This window comes from Prunus mume, linkage group LG2 (assembly GCF_029339155.1).
Source record: "Prunus mume cultivar Tortuosa linkage group LG2, ASM2933915v1, whole genome shotgun sequence".
Classification (NCBI taxonomy): domain Eukaryota; kingdom Viridiplantae; phylum Streptophyta; class Magnoliopsida; order Rosales; family Rosaceae; genus Prunus; species Prunus mume.
In genome coordinates this window covers 35724347-35740370 of record NC_142699.1, presented here as the reverse complement: position 1 = coordinate 35740370, position 16024 = coordinate 35724347, and the positions used below count along the sequence as shown (strand labels likewise).

Genomic DNA, 16024 nt, shown 5'->3' with positions numbered 1-16024 from the left:
AGTGTGTATAACAATATATTTTATTTTAAAATACAACCGATAGTCTATATTAAGAAGAGGAGGATTCTCATATACACACTATGAAGGTGGCATAGCAGTTTGAACTTGAAATAATCGGTCTACAAATCAATGTCATTTTTCATTGAGTTAGACTGACGCGTCGACTTTCTAACAATATGTTTTAGTTAAAGTTCTCTTGTTTGACTTCCATTATCCATGCAATAGAATGATATAATTAGATTATGTAATTCATTCACCTACTCGGTAATTGAGTTGAGCTACGCTTACATATCAATAAGGTATACTCAGATTTTACATGTAGGTTCCTACGTGAACCCTGTTTTGGGATTTTAGGAACAAAAATATTGGGCCTGTGAGGCCCACTAAAAGGTCAAAAGTTAAAGTATAAGCCCACAAACCTGAGGCCGCCCTGCAAAAGTGGTGTGCTCAGAGGTTCTCTTTTCCTTCCCACTCTCAGATCCAACTGACAGACAATGACATAGAAAAGTTAGTATGGATAGCGAAATGACATGGTGCGCAGATTAAGTTGCCGAGGGAGACGAGAGGAGCGGAGGACCAAATGGCACATGAATGTGCTTGGTTGTTTTGTTGCTGCCGCTCCGTAATTTGGAGCCTTGTGCTTTGTTTTTTTGTCTTTGTGCTTATTTGAAACCGACCCATCCCTGTATCCATTTTTTGTCTGCTCCTTCTACTCGGCAGTTGTGGGCAGTTGGGCATGTAATGCTCTGCTCACATTAGGCCGCTGAAACCCATCTTCTTGCATTTTGTCGATGAGTAGGCATTCCCTTTTTTTTGCCTGTTTCCCTCCCTTCACATCCCATCCCAAGCAACTGCTTCAATGCTTTCAATATTGTTTGCTTGAGGTGTTTGGTTCGACACAAATCACAATGAAGGAATTACCATTCCACTATTCACATGTATAACTTAGACAATGCTATTTTCGATTCCCAAAAGGACAAAATGGAGATTCTAAAATTAGTAGTAAAGAATGTATATTTCATTCCTCTAATTCACTTGAGTCAAAAAAAGCTTCAAGCTTTAAATTATAGGACGGGGCTAGAATTTCAAGTTTGGGAGGACAAAAACTCCAAATCCGAATCTCGAATGAGATATCTGGACCCAAATGGTTAACCAAATAGCGGAAGAGAATGGATCCTCGGTACCAAACTTTGACTCTTATTTTCAATCAAACTAGGTAATAAATTATGTTCTTTACTTAATTTCATTCTCATTATTCCAATTCCTATTCCACTTCATTCCAGAAATCAAAACAATGACTTTTAGATAACGTTTTGGTCCACACTGGCCGGCAATTTAAGCTACCGATTTCACATACATAGATCTTGTGGGAGCTAAATTCAACAATCAAATAAACAAACCCAAATATCAAATGGGATCACATAAGATCCATCAAAGATCTTAATGATCGCACATGATGTTACCCAACAACTAAGGGGGATTATGGAAGATAAAGTATTCAAATATTTTTACTGAAGCAATTGCTCATAAGGGTTAACCCAACTTACACGATATGCAACATAATTGGAGTTATGATGGAAAAACAAAGGGTTTGGTGACAAAGATGAAGAATAGATTGATTGAAAGGGGCCCTATTATAAATTCTTTAACTTATTATCAGAAACATTGAAAAGTGGATGATGTAGAAAAGTGATTCTCTATAAAAGTGCTTTTTGGTCTATCTAGATCACTCCCAAACTCACCCTAGATGACTAACAAGAGATCAGTAGAAGGTTGACTTAAGTCAAAGCAGGGTTCATTAGTTTCATAGCTTGAAAAAGTGAGCAACAAACACCAAAAGGAGGATCTAGCTGTCCTCCAAAGGATCAAAAATGGACAAACAAACCCCAATTAACACCCCCCATTTAATCAATCAAAAGAAGAGCGCTTAGTAAAATATATATATGGCTCTCCAAAGACTAACAATATGATTAATCTAATCACTCAAGTAAAATAGTAATCAAGTAACCAAATATATGGGCATGGCAGAGGTAGAGTTCCTCTGTTGCTGCTGCTCCATGTTAAGCTCCCTGAGGCTGAGATAAGGAATGTCCAGCTCACCCCTACTTGCCGGAGACAGAGTTCCGGAGAGGGGTCCCGACGACGGCCTGCTTGTCGTACGGTAAGGCGTGCTCGAGTCACTTCTGCTCTCTGTGATATAGACGGGACCTGAAATTGAGGCCCTGAAGGCATTAGCCCTGGCCTGGTGCACGTCTTCTTCGCTGCGATTGTTGTGGCCATGGTGGTGGTGGGTGATGCATTTGAAGAAAAGCAGAGCGCTTTTCCACCAGCGCTTCTTGGCCTTGTGGGTCTTTTTGGGGTCGTCTTTGGAGATGGGTTTTTGGAGCTTGAAGTGTATGGAGTCTATGGATCTTGTTGGTCTCACGTTTGTGTCTTCTTGCTTCTTCCAGGACCTTGATGTTTTTGACAAGAAAAGAAAAGGGTCAGAATCAGATAAAAACTTTTATGCAGAGTAAAAGCATTGAGAGAGAGAGATATAGAAAGAGAGAAATGGTGAAGATTAATGGGACCTGAAAATAGTCGATTTGAGGGTCAAAGCCATAGTCGCTGAAGTGTTGAGGTTGTGGCATCGGAAATATTGGTGACTTGTTAGACATTTTCTATGTATGTTTGGATGTGTTTCTAAGGAAGGATGAGTTTTTTGGGTTCTGTTTGTGGGAAAGCAGAGCAAAGTGTCCTAAAGATTTGGTTTTTCTTAGCAGCAGAAAATGAAAGAGGGCAAAGGGAGAAGAAAAAAGAGGAGGAGGGAAGGAAAGTGGGGTGGAGTGAAAAAGAGCTTTTGGGGGCTCTAGAGCGTGTGGGAAGAGTAATGGCCGTTGGGTATTGGTAAGCCCTAGTAAATGCTCTATAAACCTTTTACACTTCCAAGTTTCCAACTATACTTTATTAATTAAATATAAATAATTTGAATTACATAAATACTAAACCCAATCCAAGTTAAACATAGAAACACACCCAAAATCAACCTCAAAATCAACTGTTATGGGTTTTGGGTGTGTTTATATGTTTAAATATATAATTTAATTTGAATTATATAAAGCCTTCTCACGAAATGAATTGGTAATTTCATTTGTCACTTCACAAATTAGTTTCTTATTAGACATGTTGTGACTCTTCAGAGAAAACAGAATTGACTAACATAAGAGTTAATGACTTTTTGCAAGGTACAATGATATTTTTTTAAGGACATTTTCTATTAAAACGATAGTATACTAAACTTACACACACTACACGGATGCTAGACTAATTCAGAACCTTTTCTTGAAAAGCAATTAATCCAAACCACTACACTAATGCATCTTTTGCCTACTAATTGAATGGTACAAATTGAATTTGATTTGAACTTTAACCTATTAATTTCATATTAGATTGAAGTTCTGGCGTGGGCATTGGCCAAGGTAAAAAATATAAATTACATGCCGAAAAGCCTGTAAAGAATCCTCTAAATGTAAAGCTAGCTTATCAAGAACAAAGCTGAAAGGCTGAAAGCGCACCAGTGCGGAATCTAAGAGGATCAGAAAAAGCCAGTCAAAATGCATTCAGCTAAAAAAGAAAGAAATGTATTAAGAACAAGTAACAAAGAATAATAATACAAGTTAGTTTTGCTCTTGGAGATCCATGACTGGTTTAATATACGTAAACCAAATCACGTGACCTCCATACCGTGTTTGCTATTTTAATGTAAAACCAAGCCCACGGGATTTATCTGCGGCATTAAAAATTGTTTATGCAAAAATGGCCAACACCTCAAAGAATGAACAACAAAAGCTCACATGTCATGTCAGGTGGGTGGAGTCAAGATTGTCAAGTAGCTCATGAATCTTTGACTGTTCATGTGCTTTTTTGTACGCATGTACGTGCTTATGGTGGGTGATCAGTTTGCCGCACTTGTTTGGTGGGAATAAATAGATTGTAAACACCAATTTCTTTTTTTCCATTGTTGCTAATAATGGATAACGACATTTGATTTCTCATTAGTTTCTTAATACTAATCTTATTGTCTGAGGTTTTTTTTTCGCTTAAAAAACTACTTTCATACGGGAAAATAAAGTTAAATTCTTACAGTATGGGTTATATAATGAGGTGTATGTTAAATATACACCATTTGTGATCAAAATCACCTGCAATAGAGATGTGTAAACAATTGTAAATTTGCATCACAACCGTAAGATGTAAATTTAGATGCACATGTGCTTTTTTTTTTTTAAATATTTACATCCCTTTCAGATGGGACCTACGAGAGAAAAAGTTAGAAAAAATGGGCAAAAGTAAGCAAAATAAATTATATATCTTTATATTTACATCTTCCCTATTGGAGCAAAAACCACATTTATTACTTCTAGAGGTATAAATGGGATATAAAAGTCGCTTTACACCCCCTAAAATACAATCCCTCATTGTAAATGCTCTTGTGATGAATGTGAGAATAAGTGCTCTACTATCGAAATACAGGAAGTTAAAACCGTCGCTATACGTTAAAACTCTGTGACATACAACCCAACAAACAAAAATGCTTATGTTTCATGTGTAGTTTTTCTAAATGGGCTTGAATAGGCCAAGCTCACGCTACCATTCCTTGATTGCTGAAACGGATCCCAACATTCTTTGATGCGAAATGTGCCAACCCAGATTAGTAACATTTCTTGGGCAAATTTGCTTTCTTGCTTGCTCTTTTCCCTTATCTTTTGTGTTTTTTAGCAAATTTATTTGCATCTCCCTCCCCCCATCATCTAGTGAGATCTCACACCGTAGTCTATGCGCCGGTTTAGCTCATGGCACAACCGACTCAACCGATATAATCTCAATCCTCAGCAGCATCATCCTCGTCTCTCTCACTATCCAGAAACACAATTTCAACCAATTAGGTTGTCTCATAATCAATTTCTTACAATTACCCTCTTTATTATTATTACTTTTTTTTTTTTAAGTTTTAAAATCATAAACTTATCAGCTCAAACTCCCATAAATCATAATAGTGTGTGCGTGAGAAATCTGTTTTCCTTATAATTTAGACTATCTCTTCTATGAAAAAACAAAAATCATATGCTTCTCGTGGTGGGAAAATGACATTTTTTTCTGTATCCATCCACAACATTAATAAATTAATTAGAAGTTGATTGAATTAGAATGATTGTGCTATGGAATTGTTGAGCACAACAGTGGAGAAAGCTCCACATATCTGCAAGACCTAAAAAATACCAGCAGTAATTTTACTAATTAATTAATTAATTTTACGAAATCTTCTTTGGCAACCTTCAGTTAATGGAATTAATGTTGATCTTACGATTGATTCCTTCCAGTGTGAAGGAGATTTTGAGATGATATGAGGAGAAAGACAGAGAAAGAGAAACAGAAAGAGGGGAAGAGAGAGAGAGGGCATGTCAGGGGAGAGACAAAGACAGAGACAGATTGGCGGTTGTTTATGGAGTTAAGAGTGTGGTGGTTGATGGGGAGGTTGGGGCTGTGACCATGAGGGGTGGCTTGAGATGTGCAAACTGCAATTAACAACAATGGTACTAGGTATCTTGCAAAGACCCCGGTCTCTGGTTTTCCTCTTCCTCTTGTTTTTCATTTTCTTGGAATGAAAAAAAAAATTTGTATATTCTTATTGGTTGCTGTAAGTCATTTTGGTAGCAGATTAATTATTGTTTTTCTTGAAACTCATGGGTAGTTCAGTGTGCAAGCGGCTCCAAAAATACTTGTATTTTTCCAAGGCTACATTATGCATTCAAGGTATTTAATCTATTTACTCCTCCTTTCTTATCCAGCATTTCCTAAACCACTTCACACTCATGTACTAACTAACATTAACATTAGTCTTGCAGGCTCTGCCATTATATTTTTACACGGAGTACTCGGACCTAGATGATGCAGTCTGGGTATTTTTCTATGGAGCTCTGGCACTAATATCAGCATGCGAAGCTGGACGTTCAGCTGCAGTGGAGGAAATTCTTGACAAGCAATTTTAAGCCAGCAGAGTCCCTTCAGAGGAGGGTTGCAGTTGGAGATCACACTGGTCCCATGACCATCTATTGGTTACTTCCACAGTTGTTCTTATTAGGAGCGATGGAAGGGCAAGGGCTTGTGGAAGAAGGATTAATTGCGTTTATCGTTGATGGAGTGGATGGTGCTGATGACAAAGTACGTAATACGGTAATGGCATTGCATTATGGATACCATACCAACTATTTCATCGATGGTAAACTCGAGCCGTCTGGACATACTTAACTCTTGCTACCTATGAGCTGCCGTTTACTTTTGGAACAAGGATAAATTAGAAAATCCTCCACAGGGAAGAAGAATACCTGGGCAATTATAAAGAGGAGGCCATGTAAGATTAAAAAAGGATTTAAAACTATAAAAAGTTTTACCATTTCCAATGTGTATTAATTATACTTTTAAGAGAGTAAATTATTTATTTTAAATGCAATCCTAACCATTCATAATCTTTTAATCTAATGGTTGAAAACGTGTGTTAAAATATGTGTCAAAAATATGTGTTCTCCGATCCTGACCCAAAAATAATAATAGAAGTTACTTTTGCTCTCAATCCCAAGTAAACCTTGTCACCTTATTTCTTGGAGATCCATGACTGGTTTAATATATGGGAACCAAATCACGTGACCTCCATACCATGTTTGCTATTTTAATGTATAAATGGAAACCAACCAAATCATCCTCACTTGTACAACGGCATATCTAACAAGTGAAAATAAATTACATTTTTATTTTTTTTTTAAAAAAAAAAATTTAAAAAAAGGTGAAAAGCAAGCCCACGCGGTTCATCTGCAGTATTAAAATTGTTTATGCAAAAATGGCAAACACCTCAAAGAATGAACAAAAAATACTCACATGTCATGTGGGGAGTTTAGTATGGGAGGCCTCATGAATCTTTGACTGCCCATGTAATAGATTCTAAACACCAATTTTTATTTTTTTTCCCATTGTTGCTAATAATGGATAAAAATATTGGATTTTTCATTGATTTCTTAAAACTAATGTTATTGTTCGAGGTTTATAAAAATAAATAAATAAAAAAACTACTTCCAGGTGAGAAAGTAAGAGTTAAATTCTTATGATGAATGTGAGAAGGAAAATACTTCCTTCCTTCTCTTGTAAGTAAAAACTCCTATTATGACATATGCGTATTAATTTTTCTTTTTGTGTTTTTTATAAATTATTTTAAACATATATCAAATTGTAATTTACAGAAGACAAGCAATATCCATGTAAGAATAAGCGTTCCACCATCGAAATTTGAAATTAAAAATCATCGCTGTACGTTGGACTCTGTGCCATACATCCCAACAAACAAGAAATGCTTATGTTCAATGTTTGGGTTTTCTAAATGGGCTTGAATATGGCAAGCTGACGCTACCATTACTTGGTTGCTGAAAGGCACAAACGGATCCCAACATTCTTTGATGCGATATGGGCCAACCCAGATTAGTAACATTTCTTGGACAAGTTTGCTTTCTTGCTTGCCCTTTTCCCTTCAAATTTATCTATATCTCCCTCCCATTATCTAGTGAGATCTCGCATTGTATTATAGCTCATAGCACAACCGACTCAACCGATATAATACCAGGTTTTATTTTTATTTTATTTTTGGATGTGGCAAAAGGAAAATTACACAAACCTAGACCCACGAGGTACCCAGACCCGAAAAGGTCAAGATAAAAGGAATTAACAACAGAAAGAGGGAAACTATCGACCCAAAGCTTGGAAGGGGTTAGAGAGTGACCCAAGGAAGCTAAAGCATCAGCAACCGAGTTAGCCTCTCTGAAAGCATGCTGGAATTTAATCAAATTACAAACGGAGGCCAAGTGTGAGACATCTTGGAGAAGTTGCATAACACTCCAGGGGGCAGAACATTTCTTGTTCGCAGCATCAATGATCACTTTAGAGTCACATTCAAGTATGATATTACACCATCCATGGTGAACTGCATGAGCTAGACCATCTCTCAGAGCAAGGCATTCAGCCATAGTAATGGAATTGACTCCAATATTTTTAGAAGGGTGTGGGCGGTTGTCATTTTGAATAAAAAAAAGCTTGTGGTAGCAACTCCATTTTTGATTGATCCATCGAAGTTGAGCTTGATCCAACCAGAGGGATGAGGCTTCCATTTGATAGGGGGAACAACCTGTTTGGGTTTCTTGAGCTTGTGATTCGCCTTCCAGTAGTCTAGGTGAATAAGATTGGCAATAGAGAACTCGCGCACGATGAGGTGCCACATCCTTAAAAATGAGGTTGTTACGAGCATCCCAGATCTTCCTGCGGATAAAGAGACCTTTGCAAAAATCATTAGGACCATGTTGGTTATCAGTAGTGTTTAAAGAAGATAACCAAGCAATGTGATCCCCAACAGTAGGAATAGGAGCTATAGAACCATGGATACAATTCCAAACTGGCTGAGCAAAATTGCAATGCATGAACAAGTGATTAATAGATTCAGGTTGATTCCGACAGAGTGCAAACTGAAGAGTAATACTGGGAATGAACCTGGTAAGTCTTTGTCTGACTGGCAATTTGCCATGCAGAAGAAGCCAACCAAACAATTTGATCTTAGGAGGAAGAGTCTGATTCCATAAAACATTAAGCAATTGAGTATTCGGGTGAGGATTAACCTCTTGCATTTGAGTTTTATAAGCACTTTTCACTGAGAACAAGCCATTGGGACTAGGTCCCCAAACCATTTTGTCAGTAATTCTAAAAACAGGAATATGAACTAGCAAGAATATGATTCACATTATCTTGAGAAAGAATAGTCGGTAATGCATCCTTGAGCCAAAAGTTATTAGAAATAAAAGTAGAAACTTTAAGTTGAAAACCAATAGAAGTTCTTTGATTTAAGGGGATGAGGTTGATTAGTGGGAAGGGAAAAACCCAAATATGGGTCCAAAAATAGATATAAATCCCATCACCAACCAACTTAATCCCTTCAATAATAGAGGTCTAGTATCAAAGATAGCTTTCCAGGCCAGAGACTGATTGGAGCATTTCTTTTGTTCAATGAAAGATTTAAGCCTTAAATACTTTTTGGTGACAAGTTGAGCCCACCAGTTTTCAGTATCAAGTAGGCACTTTCAGCTAGGCCTTGTTGATGTGAGTCTCCTAATTAATAAAGGAGATTTACTTCCTTGATTAATTAATGATTTACTTTCCTATTTTTTATATAAGTGATAAATTATTGTACAATTAGGAGATACTTTCCTAATTCTTTACTATATCTAATTCCTTGTAAAACCCTCATATGTAAACTCCTATATATACCTCATTATGGAGAAGAATAAAGAACAACCCAAAATATTCAAACCTAATATCATATTTTAGCATGGTATCAGAGCCAGGTTCTCTTATGACTTCTTGAAATTTAGCTCCTCCTCTTCAAGGGAGGGGGAGTGAAAATGATATGTTTAATTATGTATCCCCATTACATTGATGTATTACCAAGAAAATACTGCAAGGGAGAAGGGGAGTGAAGAAAAGTTGTTTTATCTCTAAACCCTTATCTCAAATTTCTCATATTCAAATCCAAAACCCTAAATCAAATTCCTCATATTTTTTCCTAAAATCCAAATCCCTCAAATCTAAAGTACTTAAATCCTCGCTTATCCAAATCTATAAATACATACCCTCAAATCTTATACACATACCTCTTAAATCCAATTCCTACATCAAATTCATACATCAAATTTCTCACTTCACCTTCCTCACCTTCTCATGTTATATCTTAGCGATGTTAAGAACTCATACGATTCTCTATCTTATTGTAGACTCATGGCTACCCAAACTCTTGCTTCTATCACCACCACCAAAGGTTCTACTTTTCATACTTGCTCAAAGACCAGATATTGTGTATGTTGTGAGTGTGGTTAGTCATTTATACTGTTTCTCATAGGAATGCAGTTGATCAATCTTAAGATACTTAAAGTCACCATTGGGAAAAGATTAATGTTCTAAAAAATGGAAATCCTGGATAGACGCTCTACTTCAAGTTACTTTACATTTGTGGGAGGTAACCTAGTCACTTAGCGGAGTAAAAAGCAAAATACGGTTTCTCGATCTAGTGCAAAAGCATAGTATCGAAGAATGGCTCACGAAGTTTGTGAATTATTGTGAATCAGAAGATCAACTGATATCTTAACCAAAGCTGTTTGTGGAAGAGTATTTCATGACTCACTTATCAAGTTGGGCATTGGTGACATATATGCACCAACTTGAGGAGAAGTGTTGACATGAGTCTCCTAATTAATCAAAGAGATTTAATTCCTTGATGAATTAAAGATTTACTTTCCTATTTTTTATATAAGTGATAAATCATTGTACAATTAGGAGATATTTTCCTAATTCTTTACTATATCTAATTCCTTGTAAAACCCTCATATGTAAGCTCCTATATATACCTCTTTATGGAGAAGAATAAAAAACAACCCAAAGTATTCAAACCTAATATCATATTTTAGCAGGCCTCATCATTTGGCCCGCGGGCTCATGGGTTGATGGGGCCCACGTTGAAAGCCCGACTCAGCCCGTCCACAAAAGCCTGGTCCGTTAGGCCCGCATACATATATAATTATGTATAAATAAGGGTTTAGAATTAGGATTATATCACTTGAATCACAAACCCCCCCTCTTTCATTTTTGTGTGTGTGTTACTTGTTTGAAACATTGTATTTGTTTCCACTGAATTCTGCTCAATTTTGTATCCTTTTTTACATTTGGTCCACGTTGTGTTCTTCATTTTTCTGAGCTGAATCCAACCATATAAAATACACTAAATTTTCATAAACGGTTGAAAAGTTATAGGTCAAAAACTGGACAGTTGTCGAAACTGAAAAACAAAGGAAGTTCATAATTCGTCTCTGCCTACAACATGATAAATTGGTGCTAACATGGTGACACGGTGATGATACAATGGTGATAAAGGGGTGATAGAAATTGTTGTTTGTGTTTATTTTGGGTTTCTTGTTTTGTTTTATTTCATTTACTTTTCTTTACTCATTCCTAGTTTATAATTGGATGATTAACACATTAATTTGTGTCAATTATTAATACAACAATTATATAAATCAAGAATAAGACGAACAATATATCATTATCACCAAACATAACCATATCACCAAACATAATATACCACCACATATAATCATGCTTTTCTTGAACCCATCACTAGGCATTTGCATATTTATTCATATCATCATTTTAAAAAATATTTTTTTTTATACTTATTATTTTTTAAAATTATTTCTTAAAATGTGTTACGGTCTAATTATAATGCAGTTGAGTGCCTCTTTTTGTATGACACATTGTTTCTTTCTCCTCCTCTTCTTTTTCTTTTCGAATAAAGTATGCCCATTTCACCTGCCCCTTGGGTTTAGTCCGATCCACTGATGGGCTTTCTCAAGCCTAGCCCATGAGTCGGACTTAGACTTTGAATTTTCTTAAAAACCCAACCCAACCCAACCCGTTATTTTCTCTCTCTTTGCACCACCTAATATAATACTAGTTGGGTTGTCTTAGAGTAGTTCCAGCCCTAGGGCTCGGGCTGGGGAGAGCCCAAACAATTTCCAGAAGAAAGGCTGGCCGGGTAGAGTGGGGTCCACGTGGCTGGCCTAAACGATCGCTCATCGTTGTCAATCCAACGGCCTTGCATTTTCAAGGCAAAATTGTAAATTTTTTTAAAAATCCCAAAAAATAACTTTTTTCTATAAATACCAATACCTACTCTTCAGTTTTAACAACAAATTCTCATACATCTTCTCCTTCTCCAACTATTATTCACTTTCTATTCAATATTTTCTTCACTTTTTACTCTAAATTGTTTTCATTTTCAAGTTTAATTTTTCTCTATCATTATGGCTTTTTCTCAAGAAATCGGAGGGGCATGGAGCATCATAGAAGATGTCTTGTTGTGTGAGTGTTGTTGTCATCCAATACGGATTGGTTAAATGATGAAAACCCTTAAGTTAGTTTGCTTGCCTTTTCATTTCATTGTATTTTAATGTTTTGTTTTAAAAATTAGTTGGAATTCATGAATTTTATTTTATTAGTAGTATTGGTTTTCTTTGAGTTACCAAAGAAACTATTAAATAAAATTCCTTTTTATTCAAAACATTCAAATACATTCAAAAAATAAAAATAAAAAACTAACCACAACCAAAGCATTAATTGTTTAGGTAAACAAAATCTTATCCTTGAAAAAATTTATATGAAATTTGAAACCGAAAATCTTATCCGAATATTTTATCAGAAAATCTCATCCGAAAATATTGTCCAAATTAATTGTTTAGGTAAACAAATTTGTGAAAAAAACAAAAAATTGAATAGTATCTTGCCATGGCAACATTCTCACTTGCTGGAAGTGCTCTTATAATCAATTTCTTCCAATTACCCGTTTTAAAATCAAATTTATTAATATGTGCGTGTTGAGAAGCACTTATTTGTAAACTAGTACACTTTAAATCATCATATGCTTCTGCGGTGGGGAAACAACATTTTTTCTGTATCCATCCACAACATTAATAAATTAATTCGTCCAAATCTTTCTATAAGAGAAGGAGGAGAAGATAAAAAAATAATAATCTCGGCGCATGATGGATATGATCACATAAAATACTATAAAACCAATAAACCAAAATTTGAAACACATGAATATTGGAGCATGATTGATATGAGGGAGGGAAATACTGAGAAGCAGCCAACCAGTTGGATATGGAAATTTGGCAAGTGAAACAAGGGCAAGCAAGTCATTTCATTGGATTCCGCGTCAACCTCGGTAGGCGACTGTTAGAAACCGCGGGCTTCCTCTTTCCTCTTTCTCCTTTTAATTGAGCAGAGAGACTCGAGTTGTAATGTAAGTAAGAAAAAGCAGCAGCAGCAGTAAAATTCAACCCTGAAATTATCAAGAACCTTCCTCGCTTCCTCCCACTTGCCCTCCCCCTCCCCCCTCTTTATTAATATTCTCGTATATCATCACCTTTCCATAGATTCCCCATCTCTCTCTCTCTCTCTCTCTGACCAAAAATCAAACACCATGGCTTTTAATCCAGTCGGGGACCACCACCCAGACCCCGATCAGCAAGACCCCTTACCACCCCAAACCTACAACAAGGGCTACGCCGTCAGCGGCAAGATCATGCTCAGTGCCATCATCATCCTCTTCTTCGTCGTCATCCTCATGGTCTGCCTCCACCTCTACGCTCGCTGGTACCTCCTCCGCGCCCGCCGCCGCCATCTCCGTCGCAACCGCCGCAATCGCCGAACCCACATCATGTTTCACGAGGACCCATACGCCGCTGCCCTTTCTACCCCCACACGCGGCCTCGACGCCTCCATCCTCAACTCCCTCCCCGTCTTCGTCTACTCCTCTAAATCGACTGAAACAACGCAGTTTCGTGAGCAGCCGATTTTGGAGTGCGCCGTCTGCTTGTCCGAGTTCGAGGACGGCGAGAAGGGCCGATTGCTTCCGAAATGTAAGCACAGCTTCCACATCGAGTGTATTGACATGTGGTTCCACTCTCACTCGACGTGCCCCCTTTGTCGGGCCCCGGTGGAACCGGGTCCGGAGTCGGAAACCCGGGCCGACATGGTTTTGAATGTTTGCGAACTGGAAGGGGGTGAACCGGGTCCGAGTTCGGAGCTGTGCTCCGAGTGTTGTAATTCCGAAACTACGTCGTCGGGCTCGCGGATAAAACCGCTGGACATCGTGGTTCCGAGAAGGAACGAGAGTTTTGGGAGGGGGGAGGACTCGGGCCGCGGTGACTCGCCGGCGAGCCAGGCGTTCAGGTCACCGATGAGTCGGATGCTGTCGTTTACGAGAATGCTCAGCAGAGACAGACGAAACGGAGGCGTTTCTCCATCGGGAGGGAACGCGGGCGGTTGTAGTTCGGTGGCCGAGTCGGAGGATATCGAGGTCGGTGGACGACGAGAGACTCGGAAAGAGTAGTGATGGTGACGTGGCGGTAATTTTATGTTGTTTTTTGGGCAGCGACATCCGGCGACTTATCAGTCAATGTATACGTGGCAGCATTGTAGCAGCACTGGATTTATCGCTGTGTTTGTAGCTGTATATACTTGGTCGTCTTCATTTCATTGATATGTTTTTTCTTTCTAATATTTTCTGGTTTTGTCGTGTTTTATATATATGATTTATATTGGTATTTGAACCAATATATATATATATATATATATTGGTACGAAATCTTAGAATGAAAGGAGAATTTTTGGGCGTTTGATTGAATTCCAAATGGCTGTGTTCACTGGTTGCCAAAAAATGCATCTACATGAAGACAGAATATTTACAAATCGGACAGAAAATTTGGCTCTTTTCATTAGGATATTTTAGAATCCAAGGCTAATTAATCTTCTTCAAAATCTTAGTTGGAGAAACGATTTGAAATACTAAAATGAAACTCGTGTATAAGTTCGTAGTCTTCTAATTTGAAATACTAAAATAAAATTCGTGTATAAGTTTATGGAAGATTACGGCTTTCCTTTTGGGATTGAATTAGAAATAAGAGTTGGCTCACTTCTTGTGTTGCTGTGGGAGGGGATAATGGTCGGTTTGCATAAAAGCTTTTGGTCAGTCATTTCCGCTCGTCCTTAATTTTAAAGTAAATTTAGGTTTTAGCCATAAAAAAAATTTCACTTTTGGAGCTCGTAAAATGATTGAACTCCTTTCATTAAATTCAAGATTCACTATTATACCCAATATAGGAGCCCAAATTATAAAAATATCCCATATGAAATAGACTTTAGAAACACACTCAAAGTCCATTTACAACATAACAAATAGGCTTTTAACTTCTTATAAATTACGAAACTGCCATCAATTTCTTAAAACAAGCTCAACCCCAAAATCTCATAAAAATACCTAAAACACTTAATATGCATCAAAGTAATTTAATAATCAATATTAAATTCAATAAGGTCAGCTGTCATTTTTTGAGTTTTTTTTTAATATTTGTTTATAGAAAAATTCAATGGTGTATGGTTTAGTTTAAAAAAAAAATTCACTTTTGGAAAAAATCAAAACTTTTTCAAAAAAGACAGAAAAACCTCTCAACTTTCAAATCAAAGACATGCAAATGTAAAAAATTCCTTAGAAATCCAAAAATAAATAAGGGCAATTTTGTTCATTTTACAAAATTTCTCTCTCCTTTGTGTTTTTTCAAAGTCTCCCTTTATAATATTAGTGTTAAGAATGGGTATGTCATTAAATATCTCTTAATAAATTGGTTGTTGACGAAGTGAAATATCTTTTTACAAAAAGAAATCAAAGCGAAAATCATTAAGCCTTGGTAGCCAATGAAAAACAAATAATAATAGAAAAAAACAAAGATAGGTTTGCCCGGCCGCCATCACCAAGCGGCTGCTAGCCTGCAGCCTGCACGACCATATTTTAGGTTTTTTCTTGAATAACCTTTTCTGTTGTTTTCTTCTTTGACCATATTTGATGTGAGCATTGTAATTGAATTTCGTGACGAATCAAAACATCCTTCATTTTCCATGTTATTTACTGTGACATCTTTTTATATAATAATTTCAAAACGAAACAATTCAAAGATCGTTCATAAGGAAAATACCATTCAATCTTAAACAGCATTGATTGGTGGTCCAAGATTCATTGACAAGTTTTCCTTCCGTTGGACAGTAGCCACCAAATTGCCTCTCAGTCCCAATCAACTAACATCAGCACAAAATTGAAATAAAAATTTTGCTTCTTGAAAAAAAAAACAAGAAAAACCCATCCTCAATCCAAGGAGTTCCCAAGAAGAAAAAAAACAACAGGAGTAATTAGTACCGTAGTCTATGTTTGACTCTAGATGCCTTAAAAACTGGTGGTCGCGCTTTTTCAGCGGGTCTCTAATGAAAAAGAATTCAAATTCGAGTGCAAAGTGATGAGATGCTGTTCAGACTAACCTACTTAATCATGCATTTGCAGTGACGATGTGATGTT

At 36.9% G+C, this 16024-nt stretch overlaps 2 protein-coding genes across 2 annotated transcripts; one reads left to right on the top strand and one right to left on the bottom strand.

The window, feature by feature from the left end:
- Window positions 1-1778: 1778 nt before the first annotated feature.
- LOC103323043 (uncharacterized) lies at window positions 1779-2879 on the bottom strand. The gene is given in 3 exon segments (XM_008225001.2): window positions 1779-2411; window positions 2413-2453; window positions 2571-2879. Coding segments are annotated over 3 exon segments (540 nt in total). The 5' UTR covers window positions 2658-2879; the 3' UTR covers window positions 1779-1999.
- Window positions 2880-12889: 10010 nt separating this feature from the next.
- ATL2 (TOXICOS EN LEVADURA 2) lies at window positions 12890-14179 on the top strand. The gene has a single exon (XM_089046874.1). The coding sequence runs from the start codon at window positions 13100-13102 to the stop codon at window positions 14009-14011; it is 912 nt and encodes a 303-aa protein (XP_088903000.1). The 5' UTR covers window positions 12890-13099; the 3' UTR covers window positions 14012-14179.
- The last annotated feature ends 1845 nt before the right edge of the window (window positions 14180-16024 follow it).

What these genes read in the sequence shown, in the direction of transcription:
- ATL2 (XM_089046874.1), top strand. Translation starts at nt 13,100, where the DNA reads ATGGCTTTTAATCCAGTCGGGGACCACCACCCAGACCCCGATCAGCAA.